Here is a 24,648-nt window from a genome sequence, read left to right as displayed (position 1 = left end):
CGTGAATACGTCTCGTAACGGGTAATAGTTTCTATATAAAATATTATTATTTATGTATGTCATAATCATAAGAAGTCCTCCGGGTATACATGTTTTGTTTATGATGGCAACTTTTTCATTTAATGGGTTCAGGAAATAAATCAAGTAAACATATAATTACTGTATTATATCTTTATTTATTATAGGTCTGATGTACTGGCACCGTCGTTAATCCGCTCGGCCGCATTCATTACTTTACGTTGCCGGCACTGCTTGACTCGATCATATGGTGTTTTATTGGTACCATTCGATTGCTGTTGAGATGCCCTTTCCAACCGTATACGATTTCTGTATTTCGATTTGGCTTTTCGGCGCGTATAGGCCGACATTATATATTTTTTGATATTTTATTTTTTTATTTTAACACCTTATTATATTCACAGTAACAATTTTACACTAATGTTATATATATAATCGATAGATTTTGACGAGAGCTGACGATTGAAACTTGAATGAACGTCGTAGCTTCACCGAGTCGAAAGTTATACTAAATGGAAATCTCGATACGCAGCAAAATTACCTTCAAAATGGCGGGGCTACCCCCTCCCCCGCGCGCGATGTGTTACAGTCCTTACTTAGCGAAATAAATTCTTTGATTCTTTAGCTATCCAGTGGTGTAACTGAAATTTGGATGGAGATGATAGATATGTAGCTACAACACTAAACTGTATCCCCCGATTTTGTTATCATTCGTTTTTTTGGATTGCGTCCCTATAGAAGTAATTTTAAAGACGTATTCACGTCAAAAAAAAAAGTTCGGCTAAAGGACCACGCGGCTCACTTTCATACGCGTTTTGTTTGATAGCTGCAATCAGTGTGCTTAGTGCGAGATTTTTAACGTTTTCGATAGAGTTAAAGTTCACTTAAAATTTTAATTGTATAGAGTTGGAATGTTTGCGTACGTTTGCCGCTAGAGGCGCTGTTCTAATTTCAAACAAATTTTGAGCGAGCTTTTACGCTATCGAGAACATAAAAAACTCGTACTAAGCACACTGTAGCTTGTAGGAAGCATTTACGTTGGAACCCTCACGCGGCTCACGGGTGATCCGTGAGGCGCAAACGGTTCAGTAAGATAAGGCTCACCGATGAGCACCGTGGCCTGAATGAAAATACTCAATTATTCATGCGAAGTTTAACGTGTTAACATAAAAAAAACGAGTTATTAAAAGAAAATAATTTTATTGAAACGTCCAGATATTGTAAAAATACTAATTATGACTGCTACATCGAGTCCATTTTCGGTCAATCCTTATACATACACAAACAAAATCTTAATTACTAATACAAAATATTTACAAGGAAATGTACAATATTCACAAAAAAAATTATAATGAATAAAACTTTAATATTCTATTGTCACGCATTTCGTTTTAAGATATTCGTTGAGAGCGTCTTGGCCTGCAACCAAAGAAGAATACAATTATTTAGGTTAATTTGGAACACGATGTAAATGGATCTTTGGAAAGAGACAATCGCCGAATTTCCGCTTCGTAGAGCGTCATCTCTGTCGCACAAAACACTAACAGTCCGCTGTCTATTTTTTTTTCTACCTATTCTACTAATCTCGACGGGTTATTTTAGATTCACCGAACTAGTAGGTGAGCTCGTGGGTCTCAAACCTGGCGTTGTTGCTAACCCGAACCCTGGCAAGAACCCTTTTTTATTTATTTATTGCTTACATGGGTAAACGAGCTCACAGACCACCTGGTGTTAAGTGGTTACTAGAACCCATAGACATCTACGACGCAAATGCGCCACCCACCTTGAGATATAAGTTCTAATGTCTCAGTATAGTTACAACGGCTGCCTCACTCTTCAAATCGAAACGCATTACTGCTTCACGGCAGAAAAACTACGCAGCATCCGAGACTAACCCAAGTCCTTTCCGAAGCCGGACTGCTTGAAGCCGCCGAAGGGCGCCGCCACGTCGGTCTTGTTGTACGTGTTGACGAACACGGTGCCCGCGTCGATGCGCTCGGCGAACTGCAGCGCCCGCGACACGTCCCGCGTGAACACGCCGCTCGCGAGCCCGTACTCCGTGTTGTTCGCGCGACGGATAACGTCCTCCAAATTCCTGTGACAAACAAGGGTATGTTTTTAATACGCTTTTATAAAGGCTTCGTCAAACAGAACGCGTACTTAGCGCTGCGTTCTAAACGTCGCGCTCTTTTCATGTCACACAAATTGACTAGATGAACCCAACGCTCCTTGAGGCAACGCATTCGCCAAATCATTGTACCTTTCGATAGCAGTGTGATTAAAAGTATTAAGATGTCGAGTGATTCAGATGTGGCATTGTATAAGCATGGGTATGTTCTAACAATTTCTACTAAATTTTCGGGCATTACCCAGTATTTTAATGCACATTCACTCGGACGCTAAAATAAAATTTGTAAAAAATTACTTAGCCTGACGTCAAAGCGTCCTAACGCCGCGACCGAGCGTTGCGTACTGCTAGCGCTGGCACTCTGTTTGACAGTATATTACCATAGTTGTACAACACATCTCACATCACATAGCGCGCCGTCAGTTTAACGCTCTGACGCGCGCTAAGTACGCGTTCTGTTTGACGAAGCCTTTAGCTTCAGACGTATATATGTTTGTAAAGGAATCTTTGAACATGATTTTGACCCCCTTCAAAACGTCGGATTAACTCGAAATTTGGTATACTTATTAAGGATCGATGACAATTCAATTTAAAAAAAAAAGAAAAAATTTAAATTCAACTAAAAAATGAAAAATAAATAGTAGTTTAAAAAAACTAACAATATACGCTTTTATAGAAAATCCAACTAAAAATAGATATTTTTTTAATAAATTTGAATTAAAAATAGTGTAAGAAAAAATTATTTTATTGTAAAAAAGCGTGGGATGCTTTTCAGGATATTATCAAAATAGCCCTTCTACTCATATCTGTTCATAAAATATTTATAACTACTAATAATACCATGCACCTCACGCCAGATAAACCGTTAATAAACCACCTTTATTATATATTTAAGCCTGAAGAAACACTAAATAGACAAAATAAAACAAATCACACAACTTCACTCCTCGCATTCCTGCCAAAAAGTCCATATTTACCGAATTAGGGGCCATACATAAAGTACGTCACACGTTAATGGGGAGGGGGGGTATCACCGAAGTGTGACATCGTGTGACAAGGGGCATGGGGGGGTCAATACTTTTGTGACGTCACATGTTAAAATTTAAAATACTAAAACGCAAAGTTTGTATGTGAATTAAAAATTTTAAAAATTTACAAACTTGATCTATATTTATTAATAATTTTTTGATATATATTTATTGATCTATATTTATTAATAATTTAGCGAAAATTCGTCCTCAAAGAATTGCGGCTAGACGTGCCCGAGAAATTCTCTGTTTAATGAATGATGACGATGCTTTATGGATGGAAGAGAATGATGTCGACACTAAGGATGTTCCTGACGTTCAAATTCAGAACGAAAATGAAGTGCCTGATTTACCAGTAATAGCTGATATAAAAGAGTGGATCCAAAGTCCATGGACACTCGATAATTAAGTTTTTTATCTTTAATTAATATAATTAATCGTTTATTATTTTCTAACTAGTCGTTTGTTTTTTCGGTTTTATGAAATGTTGGACTTTATGTTGATTTTATTAGATTATTATTTAATAAAAATAAGTAAAAAATGAAAATAGCTGTTTTCTCTCGATTATTTTTAAATACATACATAAATTTAAAAAATGTGTGACGTCACATCAGGAGGGGGGGGGGGGTTATAAAAATGTGACAACCTGTGACAAGGAGGGGGGGAGGGGTTCAAAAGTCCTAAAATTCGTGTGATGTACTTTATGGATGGCCCCTTACACATATATCAATATATTAATCTCGATTAATATCATCATATTAATTTATCGTAGATGAATACCTTTTTTTATTGTCCTTGTAGGCAGACTCGCATACGGCCCACCTGATGGTAATTGGTTACCGTCGCCCAAGGACTTCAGCAATGCCAGGAGCAGAGCCAAGCCGCGGCCTACCTATACCTAGCTTAATAGAAACGGGACACTCACTTGCTGCTGAACTTGCTGATGATCATGATGGGTCCAAACGATTCCTCCTTGGCGATGTACATCTCGTCTGTGACGTCGGTAAAGACAGTCGGCTGGAAGAAATAGCCTTTTCTATCCACCCTCTTGCCTCCGTACACTAGCTTGGCACCTTCTTTGACGCCTCGCTCGCAGTACTGGGGGATGAAGTTTTATTTATACTATTTATTTATTTATTTATTACACTTCATGTAAAATTTACATTGGCAGACTTAAGGCCTAGGGCATTCTCTTCCAGTCAACCAAAGGTAGTGCAGAGTAAACAGTGGTAGGTGCAATGAAATTTATATTAAGTTACAAATACATACACAAAAAAAGTATACAATCACATATACATATAGATACATACATACATATAATGGTTATATATGATATTTTATATAATATACTTTTGCTATAGGCGAGTCACATGGCCTATTATTGGAGTCCGCAGGCATTAAAAATGTAGATATTATTATCGAGATGTGAAGTCAAAAATCTGTCTGTCCCATTCATCAGCCGGTAGAAATACAAAGGCAGTGATATCCAACTATGAGGTAGTAGAGTACCACTTTACTTTCCATTATGGGTGGTGGGGCGTATAGTGAGACCGCCCGAACAGGTACCACCATCTTGCTTATTTATACATAGCACTAATACATTCCGGTATGAAGAGAACAGATCACACACATTTTTTTCAATTTTTTTTATTGCATAGCTATTTGGACGAGCTCACAGTCCACCTGGTGTTAGGTGGTTAACGGAGCCCATAGACATCTACAACGTAAATGCCGTCACCCACGTCTCAATATAGTTACAACGGTTGTCCCACCCTTCACGACCGAAAACGCATTACTGTTTCACGGCAGAAATAGGTAGAAAATCTCTTTGACTCCAAACTAAAATTCCATGTGCATACGTGGGAAGCAGATAATGATATCCCTCCCCAATATAAAAAATATTTAGTTATTTAACGGATAAAAAGAGCAAATCTGTGCGACATACGAATATTTGCGGCGCTTTTTTTAACTTTCAACTAACAAGAATCAATTACAGAGACAATTATAATACAGAGACTTTAGAACTCATATCTCAAGGTGGGTGGCGGCATTTACGTTGTATATGTCTATGGCTCCGGTAAACATTTAACACCAGGTGGGCTGTGAGATCTTGCATCCGTTTGCGCAAAAAGAAAAAATAATAGTTTACCTCTATCAGTTTATCCATATGCGCCTTATGGTTCTGAGGTCCGTGTGAAGTGCCCCGGTGCAGTGGGTCGCCGATTCGGATCTTCTCGGTCTCCTCTATAACACGACGTACGAACTCATCATGTATCGTCTCTTCAACGAACAACCGTCCTGCTGCTATGCAATTCTCGCCTTTATTGAAGAACACAGCTGCCATACCCTGATAGAAAAGAATAAAAATTATTTTTTGTTATATCCTTTTTTTACTTAGTTTTTAAGTATGGCAAATGAGACGCCATTGTTGCCAGTTTATAAAAAAAAAAAACATTTAAATCTAATAAATATACGAAAATATACATGAAACGAAATGAAATGAAGTTTATTAATATGAGAGAGAATAAACCTCCATTATTACAAATTTAAACCTGGAGAAATTTTGAATTGATATAATAAAACAATTTGCTCCAATCATTCAAATACGAAACAGCAACTATGGCTCTTAACTGGATTATTATAAAGGTGGTTTTTAATTCTTTAGATAATACAACGGGGACACTGTAATCGAATTTTAAACTTTACTTTTATTACCGTGCATTAAAAAAAAACAAAGATACAAAATTGCCATACACCATAATGTTCCAAGCCACACGATGAGCACGGTGACTACTCATGAGCATACACGACATCCCCATACTTACGTTTCTGACGGCTTTGTCCAGATCGCAGTCTTCGAATATCACGAGAGGCGACTTGCCTCCTAGCTCCAACGACACCTTCTTCATATTCGATGCGGCACATGACTTCATTATGGTTTGACCTACGAAACAACTATTGGTGAACATGTGATTTGAGATTTAAAAGTTACTTCCAAGATCAATCAAAATCAAGGTATCGTTGTTTTTCTTTTTTAATCCTATTAATTGAAGACATGAGTGGATGAAGGGTTTAAACCAGCCTTTCCCAAAGTGGGCGATAACGCCCCCTTGTAAACCATATTAGACCTTAACTATCCGGGTTTAAAGGCTAATTTTAGAAATTGTATGTGGTGAAGGAGTTATTTACGAAGAAAAAGTATGAATAACAAAAGTTTGTTGGCCGTTTTCTCAAAATTAACAAATTGTATCTTATCCCCTTCATCCACTCATGTCTTCAATTGCGAAATGACATGGTGACGTCACAGGTAAAATTAATTGCACAAACAAACACGTATATATGTGATCTTTTCGTTGCTCACTCAAACATTTTTTACGCATAATTAGTTTTGTTGTTATTAGAGATTGAAATCTAACGGTATTCTGTCACACGAGATAATTATATCAGCTATTAGTAGTGCAGCAATAATAGCGTTAATAGGGATGTCCGAAATGCAATAAAATATCGATATTTTTTGAAAATATCAATATCGGTATGATTTGACAGAGAATATACGTGCTAATCAACAGACATCTTTTTTTAATAAATCAAGAACAAGTATCAAGAAATTTTATAAAACTTAATTTTAAGAAACTTAAAAACCAAATTTTAAAACACAAATCGGATCGACCACAAACAAAAAATACGTAAAATATAATTTGTTAAGAAGACGTTAGTATAAAAAAAGTATTCTTTTTTAGGATATAAAACATATAAATTTTTATTCGTTTAAAAAAAATATTATTATCGTTTTTTATACCAATTTTATATCGTACATCGATGTATCGATGTGTTAAATATTGATACATTGAAAAAATAATATCAATATATCGATATATCGATATGTTTTTAACAAGCCTATGCGTCAATATCACGTTACCGATGGGAGTGCTGCCCGTGAAGCCCAGCTTCCGGACGAGCGGGTGGTCGGCGAGCGCCTGCCCGCACGCCGCGCCGCTCCCGGGGAGGATGTTCACGACGCCGGGGGGAACCCCCGCTCGGACGCACAGCTCGGCGAACTTCAACGCTGTTAGGGGGCACACCTGCACAAACAATAGAGATAGTACATATCGACGCTTGAAAGGCAAACGTGATTAAGCGACAATGCGTGAACTTTACAGTAGATGGTGGTAGGACCTCTTGTGAGTCAACGCGGGTGGGTACCACCACCCTGCCTATTTCTGCCGTGAAGCAGTAATGCTTTTCGGTTTGAAGGGTGGGGCAGCCGTTGTAACTATACTTGAGACCTTAGAGCTTAACGGCTGCCCTGCCCTTCAAACCGAAACGCATTACTGCTTCACGGCAGAAATAGGCAGGGCGGTGGTACCTACCCGTGCGGACTCACAAGAGGTCCTACCACCAGTAGTATATTGTGATGTTCTGCAATGCTCGCGTTCTACGTGACGTCATTAACAGTCTTTATACGATACGTCCGCTCGTTATAATGTTCCACCGATTCTGTTGCTCTGAATTACTATTATTTTGTAGCTTGAGACGCAAAAAACTATTTTTCAAATATTATTATCTTAATTTATTGTGATGATAAGTAATTCACCATTGCGCACAGACAGCATCAACTGTTGTATTAAGCCAGCTCTTGTGTTAAGTTAAATATCTATTGATAAGAAGGTATCCTTAAATCGTCCGACATCCGTAGTGGCAGTGCGGTGGCACTACGGATGATGCGACGGATCGGTTTTTTTCTCTTTTTCTGACCAAAGCTGATAGCCTTGAGAGACTATTTCAGCGTTACCGGACGAGTAGGTGAGCTCACGGGGCTCAATCCTGGCGAAGTTGCTAACACTGACCCTAGCAAGAGCAGTGCTTCGCAGAATCTACCATCTGATTGGAAACGCAACCCACTGAGAATATCCGGCGAGAAACTCAGTGGGCTGTGTGTGTGGGTTAATTTATCCGCCGAGCCCTTCGTCGCAAGCGACGGGTTCGACGAGAACGATGACCGATGCTTGAGGTAACTAAAAGCACCGTTAGTGGATCGGGAGGATCCGTAATGACGTGTTTTGGGCAAGGGGATCCGTTTAAATTGTTTTATAGTGACTCACTGCAGCGGGTTTCATGACGACAGTGTTGCCAGCAGCGAGACAGGCCGCCATCTTCCACGACAGCATCATCAGCGGATAATTCCAGGGCGTTATTATCGCGCAAACGCCGATCGGTTCTTTTCTCGTGATGCACAGATTTCTGTTTGGTCTGGCGTGGTTTATGGGCACGGTGGCGCCTTGAATCTTGTCGCACCAGCCAGCGAAGTAGCGCCACGTGTCTATGGACATGCCCACGTGGGTTTTGAGTGCTAGTGTGTAGACAGCTCCCGAGTCTATGGATTCGATTGTGGCCAGCTCCTCTTTGTGTTGTTCCATCAAATCTGCCAACCTTTAAAATAAACTCTCATTAGTATGTTAGGTTATCGAAGCCAATTTCTCAATTTACAAATAGAACGTAATTTATATAACTACTAGCCGTACTCGCCCGCTTCGTTGGGCATTTAAAATTAACATTATTATTTATTGTCATTATTATTAGGGAGTCCAACGCTCATATAAATATTAGCCTATCCATTAAGTACATGTATTTTCTACATGGATACCAAGTTTCAAGTCAATCGGATGCACGGTTCAGTAGTTATAACGGAACATCCGTAAAAACCACTGTAGATTTATATATTAGTATAGATTATTTAATATTGTTTTAGTCGATACCTCGAATCTTCCTCGACTCTGCTTAATCCAATTCAAGGAAATATAATTGCCTTTGTTGAGTTCTTTAGAAAGAAATGAAATACACTTGACGATGCCCGAATTTTTTTCTGAACCGAGAAGAAAATGAACTCAAGGTATATCACGGGACATATGCTACCATACTACTAACGTTTGAACCAGATCGGATTATTGTCAAAGTAGATCTTCAAGGAGTTTCAAACCATGATCTATATGTTTTGGAATAACACCAGTTGTGGACAATACTAAAGGGATAATGTTTTACTTTTTATTGTTTCCATATTCTTAAAACTTCATCCTTAAGGTATTATTATTTTAAACTTACTTAAATAAGATTTGTGCTCTCTCACGGGCACTGATCTTGGACCATTCCCCTTCATCGAACGCCTTCTTAGCGGCCCGCACTGCCTTGTCAACGTCGTTGGGCGAGGCGCTTTGCACTTTACAGATCACGCTCTCGTCCGTTGGATTGATCAGGGTCAAGGTTTTACCTTAAAAACGATTTTGAGTCTTAATTTCGGATATCGCAAGGTTTTTTTTTTTTTTTTTTTATTGCCTATGTGTGTGGACGAGCTCACAGCCCACCTGGTGTTAAGTGGTTACTGGAACCCATAGACATCTACAATGTAAATGCGCCACGCACCTTGAGATATAAGTTCTAAGGTCTCAGTATAGTTACAACGGCTGCCCCACCCTTCAAACCGAAACGCATTACTGCTTCACGGCAGAAATAGACGGGGCGGTGGTACCTACCCGTGCGGACTCACAAGAGGTCCTACCACCAGTAATAAGGTGCATTATGCTATAAACTGTTGAATAAGTTTACGTTTTTATTAAATACTAGCGGCCCGCTCCGGCTTCGCTCGGGTCTTTAACAATAATTTCAACTATACTTGACGTTGTTTTATATATTAAAATAAAAAAACACTCATTGCGGCATAATTCAATAGTTAGAAATATGCTATCGCGACACTTTTTGTAATTAATAATTTTGTGGCGGGTAGCCATCATACAACGCAAGATAATTGACAGATGCCTGAACCTCCCTTACGACATTTTCAAGATAAAGCGCATATATACAAGTTCCGAACAACAACATTCGGACCGTCGGTCTACCGAGCAATATCACCCGCTCGGTGGAAGATCTTCCCTTTGTCGTATATAACCCCAAAATGTGTTCTACAAAGTCGTAGTACATTATTTTATTCTATCCTCAATAGTTTTCTCTAAATTTTTCAATTCGGTTCAGTAGTTTCAGAGCCTATTCAATACAAACAAACAAACAAATCTTTTCTCTTTATAATATTAGTATAGAAGTATAGATATAGCTCAGGTTTGATTCTCCGTTATTATAAGATAACTGAAATGTTCGCATGTTTGAATAGACAAAGCGCGGTTGAGGCTGCACGCGAGATATGCGATTTTATGATTGCTTTATATGATTGCTATTATATGATTGCTTTATGTCAGATATATAATGTTTATGTTATTAAAATCGTTTATCAGTTTCCGTAATAACTGGTAGTGGGGAGTGATGCGAGTCCACACGGGTGTGTTCCACTGTCCCTTGTGCTTCCCAATTTTTAGGGTGGGGCAGGTTTTATAAATCAATAGGACTTTAGCTGTGATATGAGTCATAAGTTGCGGTAAGGTATTACTACTACAACCAGAAGATCACGAAGACGATGCAAGTACTGGTGGTAGGACGTCTTGTGAGTCCGCGCGGGTAGGTACCACCACCTATTTCTGCCGTGAAGCAGTAATGCGTTTCGGTTTGAAGGGTGGGGCAGCCGTTGTACTGTTAAAAGTGAGACCTTACAACTCATGTCTCAAGGTGGGTGACATTTACATTGTAGATGTCTATGGGCTCCGGTAACCACTTAACACAATGCGGCCGTGAGCTGAATAGGGGAGGGAGAGTGTGATAGATTCGACTAATATTAGTACCACTAATATTTTACTGGTAGTAGGACCTCATGTGAGTACCACCGCCCCGCTTATTTCTGCCGTGAAGCAGTCATGCGTTTCGGCTTGAAGGGTGGGGCAGCCATTGTAACTATACTGAGACCTTAGAACTTATATCTCAGGGTCATTACAGGGGTGGCGCATTTGGGTTGTAAATGTCTATGGGCTCCAGTAACCACTTAACACCAGGTGGGCTGTGAGCTCGACCAACCAACCAAGAAGAATTTCATAAATTACCGGTACTACTCACCACTGTCAGCGTTCACGAATTCGCCATTAATAAACAACTGCGTCGGGAATTTAATCTTCATTTTATTGACCTCCATTTCGAGTCCCTCATAAACAACCTCTTTTGTATCCGAGCCGCCTCTCGCCTTCAACACGGCCACACTGTAGAACTCTTCAAACGTGGTGTTCATGTATACATCCTCATTCTGGAGTTCCACGTTCGCCAAGTCCTTGACTTCTTCGACCAGCCTCACGACGTCCATAGAGCCGGCTCCGGATGCGAAGAAGTCGGTGTGGTTTTCGATTTCAATGCGAAGAATCGCCCTCCACACCTCGCGGCAGCTCTCGACAAATTTTAACTCGTCCGAATTTAGTTCTATCGAGATCTTCTCTTCGCTAGCTTTGAAGAAGTTTTGAGCGTTGATCATCTTCCCGTTAACTTTTAGCCTTTGTATGTTGAGCTGTGGGCCGTGGGGGGAGCTTAGAAAGTTTTTTCGATGTTTTTATTTAATAAGCACTTTATAAACACACACACACACACATAAGCTCTTCTTCTTCTTGCATTTATTTATTTATTTTTCTATTGCTTAGATAGATGGACGAGCTCACAGCCCACCTGGTGTTAAGTGGTTACCAGGGTGGTGGTACCTACCCGTGCGGCCTCACAAGAGGTCCTACCACCAGTAATTATGCAAATTATAATTTTGCGGGTTTGATTTTTATTACACGATGATATTCCTTTACCGTGAAAGTCAAACGTGAACATTTGTTGAGTACGTATTTCATTAGAAAAATTGGTCTGGGATTCGAACACCGGTGCATCGCTACTTACGAATGCACCGGACGTCTTATCCTTTAGGCCACGACGACTTTAAATATCTTACGTTATGTGGGCGGCATGTCTTCTCTTTCCATTCAGGTCTATCGTACATAATCTCTGCCCTCACACTCTTAGGACGCTCCCGTCCTCATATTACCGTCTACTTTCATACTCAGCATTACACACTTACTTAGAAACACTCTATACAAATATATATACTGACAGTTAAAACACACATACATTTTACTGGTGGTAGGACCTCTTGTGAGTCCGCGTGGGTAGGTACCACCACCCTGCCTATCTCTGCTGTGAAGCAGTAATGCGTTTCGGTTTGAAGGGTGGGGCAGCCGTTGTAACTATACTTGAGACCTTAGAACTTCTATCTCAAGGTGGGTGGCGCATTTACGTCGTAAATGTCTATGGGCTCCAGTAACCACTTCACACCAGGTGGGCTGAGAGATCGTCCACTCATCTAAGCAATAAATAAGAAAAAAAACAGACAAGACGAGAAATACAGTTATGGTGGAGCACATTGTACGCTTGGGTAGGTGCAGTCATTCGAATTAATTCTGCCGCAAAACCATCATACATTCTGGTTTCATTATGACGCCTATGAGTTCCACTGATTATTTAACAGCCAATAGATCGTGAGCTCTTTCAGCGAAATAACCTACTTTTTACTACCGTCTAATTGAATCTAAACTAGTTGAACGGATGTGGGAATATACAAACTCACCCTAACTCCATCATTGGCAGTAACAAGTAAGCCGGCTTCGTGTACCACGGCTGGTTTATTAAGGCCTGTTATATACAGTTTATCTCCTTCGGTCTCATATTCAGATTGCCAGAGGGAGGATCCGAAGAATTTTATTTCGATTTTTTCACCGTCTCCGATTATTCCTTCTTTGGTCTGAGGTTCGATGAAGGACGTGGCTCCCGGTGATGAGTCCAGACCTCGTACGAAGTTATGCAGAGCCAGACCTCCTTTGCTCCAATCGATCTGGTAATTTGATTTTATACTATACTAGCTGACCCGGCAATCGTTGTTTTGCCATATGAGTCGTCTATTATCAAAGGTGGCAATCTGTGCATTTGGACAAAAAAATGTTATTGATATGTCAATACAGATTGATTTGAATATAATCGTCTCCTTCAAAGAATACGGTTCAAAACCTGCATTAGAGGTTTACCTGCATAAGATGTCGTTCAGAAGAGTTTTGTGACTGCCAATGGAATACAAAGTCATAATTCGTTTTTCTGATTTACCAATAATTGTCCAAAAGTCACATTGCCGGCTTTGATAATAGTCGCCTCATATATAAGATTTCTAGGGAATTTCTAGTGTAGAAAAAAAAACTAACTTATTGTAAGTGCGTAAGGATTAACAAATAAAAAATAAAGGTTGATCGTAGAGGGGTGAAAATTTAGGGTTGTATGTATTTTTGTATGCTGTATCATAAAAAAATAAAAACCAAAAAATTGTCTAAAAAATAAATAAAATTTTTTTGGGGTGGACCACCCTTAACATTTAGGAGGATGAAAAATAGATGTTGTCGGATTCTCCACCCTGGCCGATATGCACGCTAAGATTCACGAAAATCGGTCGAGCCGTTTCGGAGGAGTTCAATCACGCACACCGTGACACGAGAATTTTATATATTAGATTAGCCGTACTCTCCCGCTTATAATTATAAGGGAGTCCAACACTCATATAAATATTAGCCTATCCATTGAGTACATGTATTTTCTAAATGGATACCAAGTTTCAAGTTAATCGGATGCACGGTTCAGTAGTTATAACGGAACATCCGTAAAAACCACTGTAGATTTATATATTAGTATAGATTTTTAAGGCAAAAATTCGCGAGGCATATACAAATATTTTAAGTTTTTTTCCTTAGTTTTTCCTCTAATTTCATGGCCGTGTATCTTTCAGAGAAAATCAGTAACAATAGAACATAAAAGAAAATAATAAAGAGAGAGTAAAGAGAGTACCTAATTATAGCAGCTTTTGACTGTAATTATTTACTAATACTTGTAAAATATATGAGTGCTTTCAAAATATTTGTATATACAAAACTAAGCATTTGGCTCTTACAAATTATGTTAAGTTTTTTTTTTAAAACAATTGTCTGTTACCAGATGAGTTTCAGGTTTGAACAGAGCTGGGTCGTAAGTGGCGCCTTCTTCAGACTGCTTGATTTTAGGAGCCACACCATTCGCAACCATGTTGACGGCTTCAGCTAAGGCTTTGATACCTGAAATTAGGATACGAATTGAAAAACTTCTCGAATATTGATATTAATGATTTTTAATCAAAGATAAACGTCAGTTAGGAAGTTTAAGCTGGTTTCTTGTTTCAAAGTGTTGTATGTTCATTTATTCAGGACATTCTTCTTAAAATGTTAACCAAAATATTTGTAAGGAATTAAGTAATGGTAGTTTGAGAAGTTTTTTGCAGTAGCTATGGATCGCTGTAAATCATCATGATATAATATAAGCCAATTATTAGCGAGACATGGCGATGTGTCAGAGATGTAGACAGTGAAGTGTAATAATATTAACAACTGGGAACAATTTAGAATTCACTGTGTTATTGGTACAAGAGACTGATAAACATACTTATATATGTTTAAATATATACATATACTAGCTTTTGCCCACGACTTCGTCCGCGTGGAATAGTTCACAAATAAATATGCAAAATTAAATGTATATTTTTCAATATTTTTGAGAGATTTTCTTAATATTTGTTTCCGTAAGAACCTTGTACAGAGTATTAGAAAACTACAAAAAAAAAATAAGCCAAATCGGTCAAGCCGTTTTCATGTTATGTCGTGACAACGGAAAACGGGTTTCATTTTTATATATATAGATATGATATGATAATTAAATATATATGATAACAAACACCCAGACAAAGAGCAAAGAAACCTATTTGCACGATGTGGGAATCGAACCCACGACCCTAGGTGCAACGGTCAGGACCGATAACTACCGCACCACCAAGTCAGTCGAAAATGCGGCAATAGTACTTAATAATTAATATAAGACTTTATTAACCTTCAGGATATAAGAATTTGTTGTAGATCGTGTCTACGGTGTCATCAATGGTTGTGGGATAGCTCTTTTGCAGTAATATGGGGCCGGTGTCTAAACCGTCGTCCGCCCAAAATATGGAGAAGCCGCACGTAGTGTCACCCTCGATCAAGGTCCTGGAAACAAAAGTATGTGTGGTACAGTTTGTCGTGTGTACAAACGTGGACATAATTACATCTAATTTTACGGTTTAATTCCGCGTTTGTTATTGTCGTTATATTGTTACCGACGTTTCAAACACTTTGTACTTTTCGTACTACTAAATTACTCGGTACTCGACTAAAATACTCGCCTAGTCCGAACAAGGCTTAAGTACGCGTTCTGTTTGACGAAGCCTTTATACGTGTTTATGTCACTGAACTCCTAAACGGCTGGACCGATTTGAATGAGATTTTTTGTATGCGTTTGGACGTCGCCCTGGATGATTTAGTTTCGAAAATCAGCGCGGCAAATGCCGTTGCAATCGGTATCTAGGTTATTTTTCTATACTGCAACTAAAACAGATCAACTTGAATGAATTTTAGTGTATGCATTCACAGGACAACGTCTGTCGGGTCGGCTAGTTATATATTATTACCTCAAGTTTTAAGGTGGATGGCGGTATTGACGTTTTGTCTATGGGCATAAGTAACCGCGTAATACCAGATTGGTTGTGGGCCTGCCCCGTCCATGAACAGCAATTCAACTAATTACTATTTAAATTCTATTTCGCAACGGTTTTCGTATATCGCGAAACACGTGTTAAAATGTAAATTCAGAAAACAAAACGTATCTATTATTACGGACGCGAAATTAACCTTGGAGTTGAAAGTAATTTTTAACGTGGTTGCGAAAATGATTAAGGATTTGTTTTATTGGTACGGAAAGAGCTAACGGTTTTGAGATTCAGTGGTGATACGAGCCCGTGGGCAGCACAATTCAACCTGGAGACGTGAGATTGAAGTTGCATGTTCATAATGGCGATCCTTTTAGCTGGAGCGCATTATTGCTTTGCATTTAAGGCGACTTTGCAACGTCATACAACAAACATTAGTAGTCATTTTTATATATCAACTAGCGACCCGCCCTCAATTGGCTTCGGAAACATAAAATTTTATTATTGATAGCCGAGTCCCGCGATATTACCCGCGGTTATTGTCGTACCGCGGGTGACGCCGCGGGACGAAGCTAGGCTAAAAAAGCAATAGCCTTAGTTACTCCTTATATCATTAGCTACCTATCAGTGAAAGTCTCGTCAAAATCGATACAGCCGTTCCAGAGATTAGCCGAAACAAACAGACAGACAGATAAATTAAAAAAAAATGTTATTTTGGTGTATGTACCGTATATATATATATATTCATATGCATGTAGTAAAAAGCGGTTATTTCAAATTTACAAACATACACTCTAATTTTATTTGTATGTATAGATGTATATTCCTTTGCTTCTTGTTCTTATCACGGATTTTGCATATAAGTTGCGAGCGGCCGAATGTCCTACGTCAAACCTCCTTGGAGTATATAATATCTCCACTAGTTTAACCATTGCTTTGTGTCATGTGCTTTTTATGTTTCTTTTTTTGCTGTTCCATTTACTCCTTCGATTTTCGGTTCCATGTTTTTTTTTTTATTGCTTAGATGTGTGGACGAGCTCACAGCCCACCTGGTGTTAAGTGGTTACTGGAGCCCATAGACATCTACAGCGTAAATGCGCCACACACCTTGAGATATAAGTTCTAAGATCTCAGTATAGTTACAACGGCTGCCCCACCCTTCAAACCGAAACGCATTATTGCTTCACGGCAGAAATAGGCGGGGCGGTGGTACCTACCCGTGCGGACTCACAAGAGGTCCTACCACCAGTAATTACGCAAATTATAATTTATTGTAAACATTTATACTAAAATTAAAATTTCCAAATACCAAAAGGACAAAAATATATTATATACTACATATTATATTGTATTCATTATTCCTTCCTTCTTTTGGTTCGCTTTTATTGGTATCATACAGTATTAATGTCTAATTGTTTCCTCATCGTAGCTCACATAAACTATATACTCTATAACTCTATTTACATAATTTTATTAAGGTTTTCCATCATTGAATTTTAACAGTATCAAGTAATAATTTCGCATTTCGATCACAATATGATAAAAATATACGAATGAGTTTGCATTTTTTTGTAATGCCACATGACATTAAATATAAAATATACCCTATAATCAAATATGGTCGGAGCTCTGAAGGCATTACTAAGTAAATTGATCGTAATTGCAATAGAGATCGCCATGTAAAATGACTTTTTTATTTTTTTTACCGCGCAGCAAAATGCGTGCATACTGTCCACCTGATGATGTTGTTGGATAACAGCTATGCTATACAGCTAAGTTCAAACCTAACTTGAAAAAAATACACGTCATATCAGCAAACACTGTAATGAGTTCATTCAATGGTGGAATGGTACTTTTTTATTGCTCCTCGAGATGACAAGGCTGTCCCGCGTATTGTACAAATGTATCTGCTTTTTTGATTGTTTTTTGAATGTAAATTGTATTTTGGTGTGCAACAAAGTGTATTCTCATTCTCTCTCTCTCTCTCTCTCTCCCTCTCCCTCTCCCTGTCTGCCCTATAAATCGAAACACATGACTGCTTCGCGACAGGAATTGCTAGAACGGTGGTATCTACCCGCGTGCGAGCTTACAGAACATCTGCTATCAGTGATCGTCAATGGATAGCAGTACGCTGGTAAAATGCATACAAAGCTTGCTGTCCACTCTCCGCCTTCATCGGCTTTACCGCGCTTAAAGTACACCGGTCACCGTCCTCGCCGAACCCTTGCGACGAAGGGCTCGGCGAGTAAATTAACCCATAGACAAAATCCTCTGAGTTTCTCGCTGGATATTTTCAATGGGTCACGTTTCCGGTACGGAGGTACATTCTGTGAAGCACTGCTCTTGTTAGGGCCAGTGTTAGCAGCACTCCCGGTTTGAGCCCCGTGAGCTCACCTACACGTCAAGGCGAAGCTGAAATAGCCTCTCAAGGCTATCAGCATAGGAATGAAAAAAAATAAAAAAAATAAAAAAGAAAAGCTTAAAGTCAAAGTACGAGTTGTTTTATCTAGACCAAAACCACACAGCTAAAATAGCTCTGCGAATTAATCACTTAAATACAAATAAACAGATATATACAGTATTCAAAAAATCCAAATAGTAATGAGGATCATATGTATATCGAAAAATTCGGAAAACATCTGTGTTTAATGCATGTCTGACTCACAAATCAAAATTGTGAAAGCATTTATTATATTTATTATATACTATTTATTTATTTATCGCTTAGATGTGTCAACGAGATCATGGCCCATCTGCGGTTACCGAAGCCCGTGGATATGAATGTCATAAAAAACGTAAATTTCGCGACCTATCTTGAGACGTGTGTCTCAGTTTTACAGTAACACGATTGCCCCACTTTTTAAATCGAAACGCATTACTGCTTAACGACAGAAATAGATATTTTTTTATTGCTTAGATGGGTGGACGAGCTCACAGCCCACCTGGTGTTAAGTGGTTACTGGAGCCCATAGACATCTACCACGTAAATGCGCCACCCACCTTGAGACATAAGTTCTAAGGTCTCAGTATAATTACAACGGCTGCCCTGCCCTTCAAACCGAAACGCTTTACTGCTTCACGGCAAAAATAGGCAGGGTGGCGGTACCTACCCGCGCGGACTCAGAAGAGGTCCTGGTTCCTGCTAGTAACTTAAAAACATGGTAACACACATTTGCATTTGGACGATACATATAACGTTTTCGTTTTCTAGAAATTACGATAAACTGTGAATTAAAATCCATAAACGGAGACACCCATAATTCCGTTGACAGGCGCGAAGATGTACATCAATTTAGATAGTGTTGCTTCGTTGGAGCACGTGCCTTTTGTTTCTAATTGAAACAAACGATTGCGTGTGTGCTGTTACTAAACCACGATAAAATCAAGTTGTTGCCGGTTCGTTTGTCCAGTTTTAACCGGTTCGAGAATGTCTGATTTCCGTTTACGAAACGCACATTGGGAAAGTAGTAGATCTGCCCGTCGCGTTAGTGATGCAAACAGATGCGGCCGCATAAGGAAAATCGATTTTCTTTGTAAATTTTGAACTTTGTATTACTTTAGATTATAATAAATAATTTATAGATGTTATTTATTGGTGTGTGTGTGTTTTGTCATTTGTTACACGACTTACGTTGTGTGATCGATGAAAACTATTAGGTATGTGAAGTCGTTGTGGCCTAAAGGATAAGACGTCCGGTGCATTCGTATTGAGCGATGCACCGGTGTTCGAATCCCGCAGGCGGGTACCAATTTTTCTAATGAAATACGTACTTGACAAATGTTCACGATTGACTTCCACGGTGAAGGAATAACATCGTGTAATAATAATCAAACTCGCAAAATTATAATTTGCGTAATTACTGGTGGTAGGACCTCTTGTCAATCCGTGCAGGTAGGTACCACTACCCTGCCTATTTCTGCCGTGAAGCAGTAATGCGTTTCGGTTTGAAGGGTGGGGCAGCCATTGTAACTATACTTGAGACCTTAGAACTTATATCTCAAGGTGGGTGGCGCATTTACGTCGTAAATGTCTATGGGTTCCAGTAACCGCTTCACACCAGGTGGGCTGTGAGCTCGTCCAACATCTAAGCAATAAAATAAAAAAATCTAAATGATGGAAATTCTTGATAGTTGGAATTGTCGATAGCCATGAGCAATATTAATTACTTACCACCTAGTTTATACTATGCTTATGCATAAGGCGTATGCTCATCTGTATACAATGGGAATAAAAAAAACACACACACACACACAAAAAAACTGTCATTTTTTTCATAATTTTCGTACCAGACTTACCAATTAACTGACGAAGCTCCCCGATGTCTGGGTAAAATGCTCGGATGGTAACAGATGCTCTCGTATTTAGGAGCCGTGATCACCTCCATGGGTATGAATTGAGTGCAGAACGGTAGAACATTGAGGTCGGCGTTCACCTACGAAGAAAACAGGAATTAGGAACATGAACTCTAAATCTTTTTTTTCCTACCTATACTGGTAGCCTTGAGAGGCTATTCCAGCGTAACCTTAACTAGTAGGTGAGCTCACGGGGCTCAAACTTGACGACGTTGCTAACACGAACCCTAGCAAGAGCCGTGCTTCGCAGAATCTACCACTGGATCGGAAACGCGGCCCACTGAGAAGATCCGGCGAGAAACTCAGTGGGCTGTGTCTGAGGGTCTCTAAATCAAGAGAACGTATCAGACGTTCCCGTTTCTATACATTTAAAGGAGCTAGGTGGAACATCAAAACTGACTGCAACGGGTTCGTACTGGCTTCCTATTCCTTGACCCTTTTTTCTATTTAGACGTACAAATATTTATACCAATTTCAGATCTGTTACTCTTGTGTTGTTAGGCAACTTTTTAATGAAAGGAAGCCACTGGTAAATGTCCCTCCATTAAGAAGCTCACTCCACTGGATCATATCGACGCTTGAAAGGCAAACGTGACTAAGCGACAATGCGTGAACTTTACAGTAGACTAATTTAAAGTTCATATACCTGAAAAATATTTTTTTTTTAATGAATCTAGCTGTAGGATTGAAATGATTTTAATATAGACCTAGAAATATTATTTTTTTGCGCATCGAATATGGTTATTGCCTATCATTTATGTACAAAGCAGTTATTGTCGCTCAGTCACGTTTGCCTTTCAAGCGTCGATATATAAACATATTAAATCGATAAAATGCTATTTGCTTTAAGCGACATTTATCTTTGTAATTAAAAGTGCGTTTTATTTGGTATTAGCATCAACAGTTCGATGTTTTAATTGAACTTCAATTAAGTTTACTCCATTCAAATAACTGAAGAAATTTTTTTTTTTTTGTAATTATATTTGTTCCAAATTTTAAACTTCAAATGGCTCTCCTGTAAAATTGTAAAAATGTCACTTAGACCAAAATAGTCTTTCACCTTTAGAATAAAAAAAAATACGTAACGATGTGGTATCAGTCAATTTTTTTAAAGTAATCTTAAAATATAAAGTTTTCAGGTAATAATAATATAAGACCTAGACGTAACTATGTACATACGTATAAGCTGTTAAATCTGTTTTTTTTAACTACGTCATCAATATTGCGAATACCAGTTGTTTATACAAAAATGATACGAATGACTTTGAGTTGTATGTTTTTTTTTTGTTACGGTGACAGATCGAACAAAGGTTATCGAACATTTAATTGTTACAGATATAGTGACGCGTGTATCCTAACAATACTTTAAAATTTATTTAGACATTTGTATTTTATTAGAAGGAATTTAAAGGTTCTTTTTTTTTGTCATAGATTAGTGCAAATATTTATTATCATCATCCGCTTATAGGAGTACACTGCTGGATATACCTAGGCGTCTGCATTTGCACACCACTGAGTATGATTACCGGTTTCTCTCATCCAGCTCTTACCAGCTATCCCGCATAGATCATCACTCCACTGGGCCTGAGGGCGTCCTGTACTAGGTTTGCCAATTCGAAGACTCAAGAACACATTTACGGTTTGTCGGTTGTTCGACTAAGATATTTATGACATTTATTTATATATTTATATTTATGTTATATTTAAATACTAGCGACCCGCCCTCGCTTCGCTTCGGAAACGTAATTTATTATTGATTTCTCCACTATTTAATGGATGTTATTATACATATAAACCTTCCTCTTCAATCACTCTATCTATTAAAAAAACTGCATCACAATCCGTTGTTTCAAAGATTTAAGCATACATAGGAATATAGGGACAGAGAAAGCGACTTTGTTTCATACTATGTAGTGATATATAATTATATATAAAAACTCGACAACGCATATAGTTTGCCGAAAAATCGCTTTTATACGGACCCGATTTCCGTTTTTGTCGCTTTTTTTTAGCCCTAATTGGGAGAATATTTTCGGTATTGCGATTAATTGTCATTATACTTTAAAATAAGTGCACGGCTTGGTATCTGGTTCTTTACCCTTCGGGCGACATTGAGCCTTCTAATAGATATTGTTATGAACGACCACGTCTCACTGACGTACGTTATGTTTGAGTGGTATGGCAACACCTGTTAGTCAAAAGCGTTCGTTTTCATAGAGCAGAAGGTTGCTGACGTAGCTAAAAAGGACTTAAGTGGCGACCGCGTAACGGATGGATCGACAATTTATTAAATTTAGCGGAAATTCGCTAGATTTGGACATTGCAGGATTGGTCATTCTAATGAGCCTTGGCAGAAGCCTGTGACTTTTGGTAAGCTGATGACGATGAGATCAACGGGCCGTCGTGCCCATGTATCTACTGTAGCTACTACGGACTATGATAAGCGGTTCGCAGACTCCACGTTACCTTGAGACATCGGGTCTAAATCAAAAGACCATTGGAATAGTGTAGTAGTTACTACCTTTTAAATCTGGAGGTGGAAGGTAAATTCGAATCGCAAACGCTTGCACCAATGGGTGATGATAGTGTTGAAGCCACCTGCTTACCTGTTTAGGCTTTTTGTAAATGGTGATCTTGGCCAAAACATATTGTATCAAAATAATGTCAATCAGAACTGGGGCGCGATGATAAAAGTTCACAAGAGCAACGCGGTAACTAGGAAGTTTTAGGCCGTTCATTAGCATGATCTGTGGGCATGTTACGTTTCTGGGACTTTAGATGGAAAAAAAAACAAAGATAAGAACACAAAGACGGAAGCGAGTTTACACGCGTGTATATTGTGTAATTTTTATGAATAAGTTTTGTAGCTGTTTTAAATTATTTTTATTTTTTAAGTTTTTTTGTTTTGTTTTAAATATCTAAGCTCATCCAAATTTGACAGAGCAGTTACGATGGGTACGTCATGCGTTTATTTTTCTTTTAGAAAAACTAAGATTTCTTGAGAAATGCCGATAAATTAAAAAAAAATATTATTGCTTTATGTGCGAGAGAAACATGTCAAGATCTTTCAAGCATTAATATTGTCCAAGTAAGTGTGGTCAATTTAAATTAAAAAATAAAAAAACTTACGGATTTGTACTGCTCAAGTACTTCAGGGATGACTTGTCCTTTAATACGCCAAGACTTGTATTTGTAAACTGGTTTTCCATTCTGTGCGGCAATAGTAGCTGAAATATCAAAGATTATTTACAAATCGATGTTGCCAGTAAGCGTGTTCTTTCTTCCAGGGAACCTAGTGCCTCATGACTAGAAAAAAACGATCTCAAAGTATCTGAAGTATTCTATCGAATTTCAGAAAAGGCGGCTCACGTGGTGTTAAATGATTACCGGAGCCCTTAGACATCAGCAACGTAAATGCCGTAACTCATCTTGAGACATGAATGAGTTCTAAGTATCAGTTTTTACAGTACAACGGCTGCTCCGCCCTTCAAACCAAAATTACGGCTTCACGTCATTTGCCTGTATGGGCTCATAAGTTACCCTACCACCAGTAAAAATATTACATTCTAATGGTCCAAAATTGTTCATAAATCAATTTGCCCTGTGACCCTTTCTCCAGAATAAAATCTTGGCTAGTCCAATGATGAGTTGTATGAGTATTAGTTTAATTTCCTATATTTTTTTATGTTGGAAATACAACTCTGACATAAACAATATACAATAAATATTTAGTAAATAGAAAAATTCAGTTGCAGGGTTGCAAGGGGGAAAATTTATTTGAATATTTCTGTTGCTGCTTTCAAATTGAAACTATTTTAGCACACATCAATATTAATAAAATTTTAATCAACTATACCAATTTCGTTTGATAAAAATTACATACTTCTGGATCACAGAACCACCCATCAAAATTAGGAAAATATAGAAATTCACTGATAACATGTGTTGCCTACAAGATTTCATAATATGAGAAACTAACAATCCAACAGTTTCTTTAATTCTGAAGATTGCTTAACACTTTTAATTGAGAGGGCCTATAGATTCTAAGCTATACTAAAAAGTATATTTGATCAATTAACTTACCTAAAGGGTCCTCCCTGTTGCCTTTGTCAGGAATTGTGAAGACACCCACAACTTCATGACCATCTCTTTGGATGAGTTTGAAAACTTCAGCTGCAAATGTACTTTGGCCAATAATGGCAACTCTTAGGCTTTTTTTTGGTGCCTAGAAGTAATTAGGGAAGATTTTATTTATTGTATAAAAAAATCAAATTAATAATTGACATTTCTAGTGTATGTTATTAACATTTTACCTTACTTATTCTATGTTACAAAAAAGGGGTTTAATACTGTATTATAAAAAAAATAATTATCCTCATATTCAACAAACTATTACTATACTTATGCAAAAATAGTGTACCTTTTTAGGATTCTGTAGTTCCAATAACAGAAATAGGTCCTAAATAACGCAAAAGACAAAGGAATAAATAGATATTTATCGAATCAAAGAATAAAACTTACATGATCAGTCAATGATACTGGCGGCATGTTGCTTTGGCTTTTAAGAAATTTTTATTCGCTTTGTAGATTGAATCGACGAAGAAGCCACTTCGCGCCTAGTCGAGCGCGATTGAACTAAC

At 38.2% G+C, this 24,648-nt stretch overlaps 1 protein-coding gene across 1 annotated transcript; it reads right to left on the bottom strand.

Annotated features, from left to right (window-relative positions):
• Positions 1 to 1,201: 1,201 nt before the first annotated feature.
• On the bottom strand, positions 1,202 to 24,648 carry LOC149501253 (cytosolic 10-formyltetrahydrofolate dehydrogenase). The gene is made up of 16 exons (XM_089733960.1): positions 24,530 to 24,648; positions 24,092 to 24,233; positions 23,138 to 23,235; positions 19,952 to 20,088; positions 15,025 to 15,176; positions 14,101 to 14,219; positions 12,698 to 12,961; positions 11,164 to 11,602; positions 9,274 to 9,439; positions 8,277 to 8,604; positions 7,094 to 7,256; positions 6,000 to 6,118; positions 5,324 to 5,521; positions 4,100 to 4,272; positions 1,914 to 2,113; positions 1,202 to 1,437 (listed from the first exon to the last, which is right to left on the bottom strand). The coding sequence occupies exons 1-16, from the start codon at positions 24,554 to 24,556 to the stop codon at positions 1,382 to 1,384; spliced, it is 2,781 nt and encodes a 926-aa protein (XP_089590086.1). The 5' UTR covers positions 24,557 to 24,648; the 3' UTR covers positions 1,202 to 1,381.

The sequence above is a fragment of the Bombyx mandarina genome, chromosome 16 (genome assembly GCF_030267445.1).
Source record: "Bombyx mandarina strain Sakado chromosome 16, ASM3026744v2".
NCBI classification, from domain to species: Eukaryota; Metazoa; Arthropoda; class Insecta; order Lepidoptera; family Bombycidae; genus Bombyx; species Bombyx mandarina.
The sequence above is the reverse complement of the archived record's forward strand: the minus strand, read 5'-3'. Positions and strand labels throughout refer to the sequence as shown.

Bases quoted from the DNA above. Each gene is read 5' to 3' on its own strand.
- LOC149501253 (XM_089733960.1), bottom strand. From the start codon at position 24,556: ATGCCGCCAGTATCATTGACTGATCAT. The intron at 14,220-15,024 runs GTTAATAAAGTC...TCCTAATTTCAG, and splicing joins CAAATTCTTATATCCTGAAG to GTATCAAAGCCTTAGCTGAA. The intron at 9,440-11,163 runs GTGAGTAGTACC...ATCGTTTTTAAG, and splicing joins ATTCGTGAACGCTGACAGTG to GTAAAACCTTGACCCTGATC.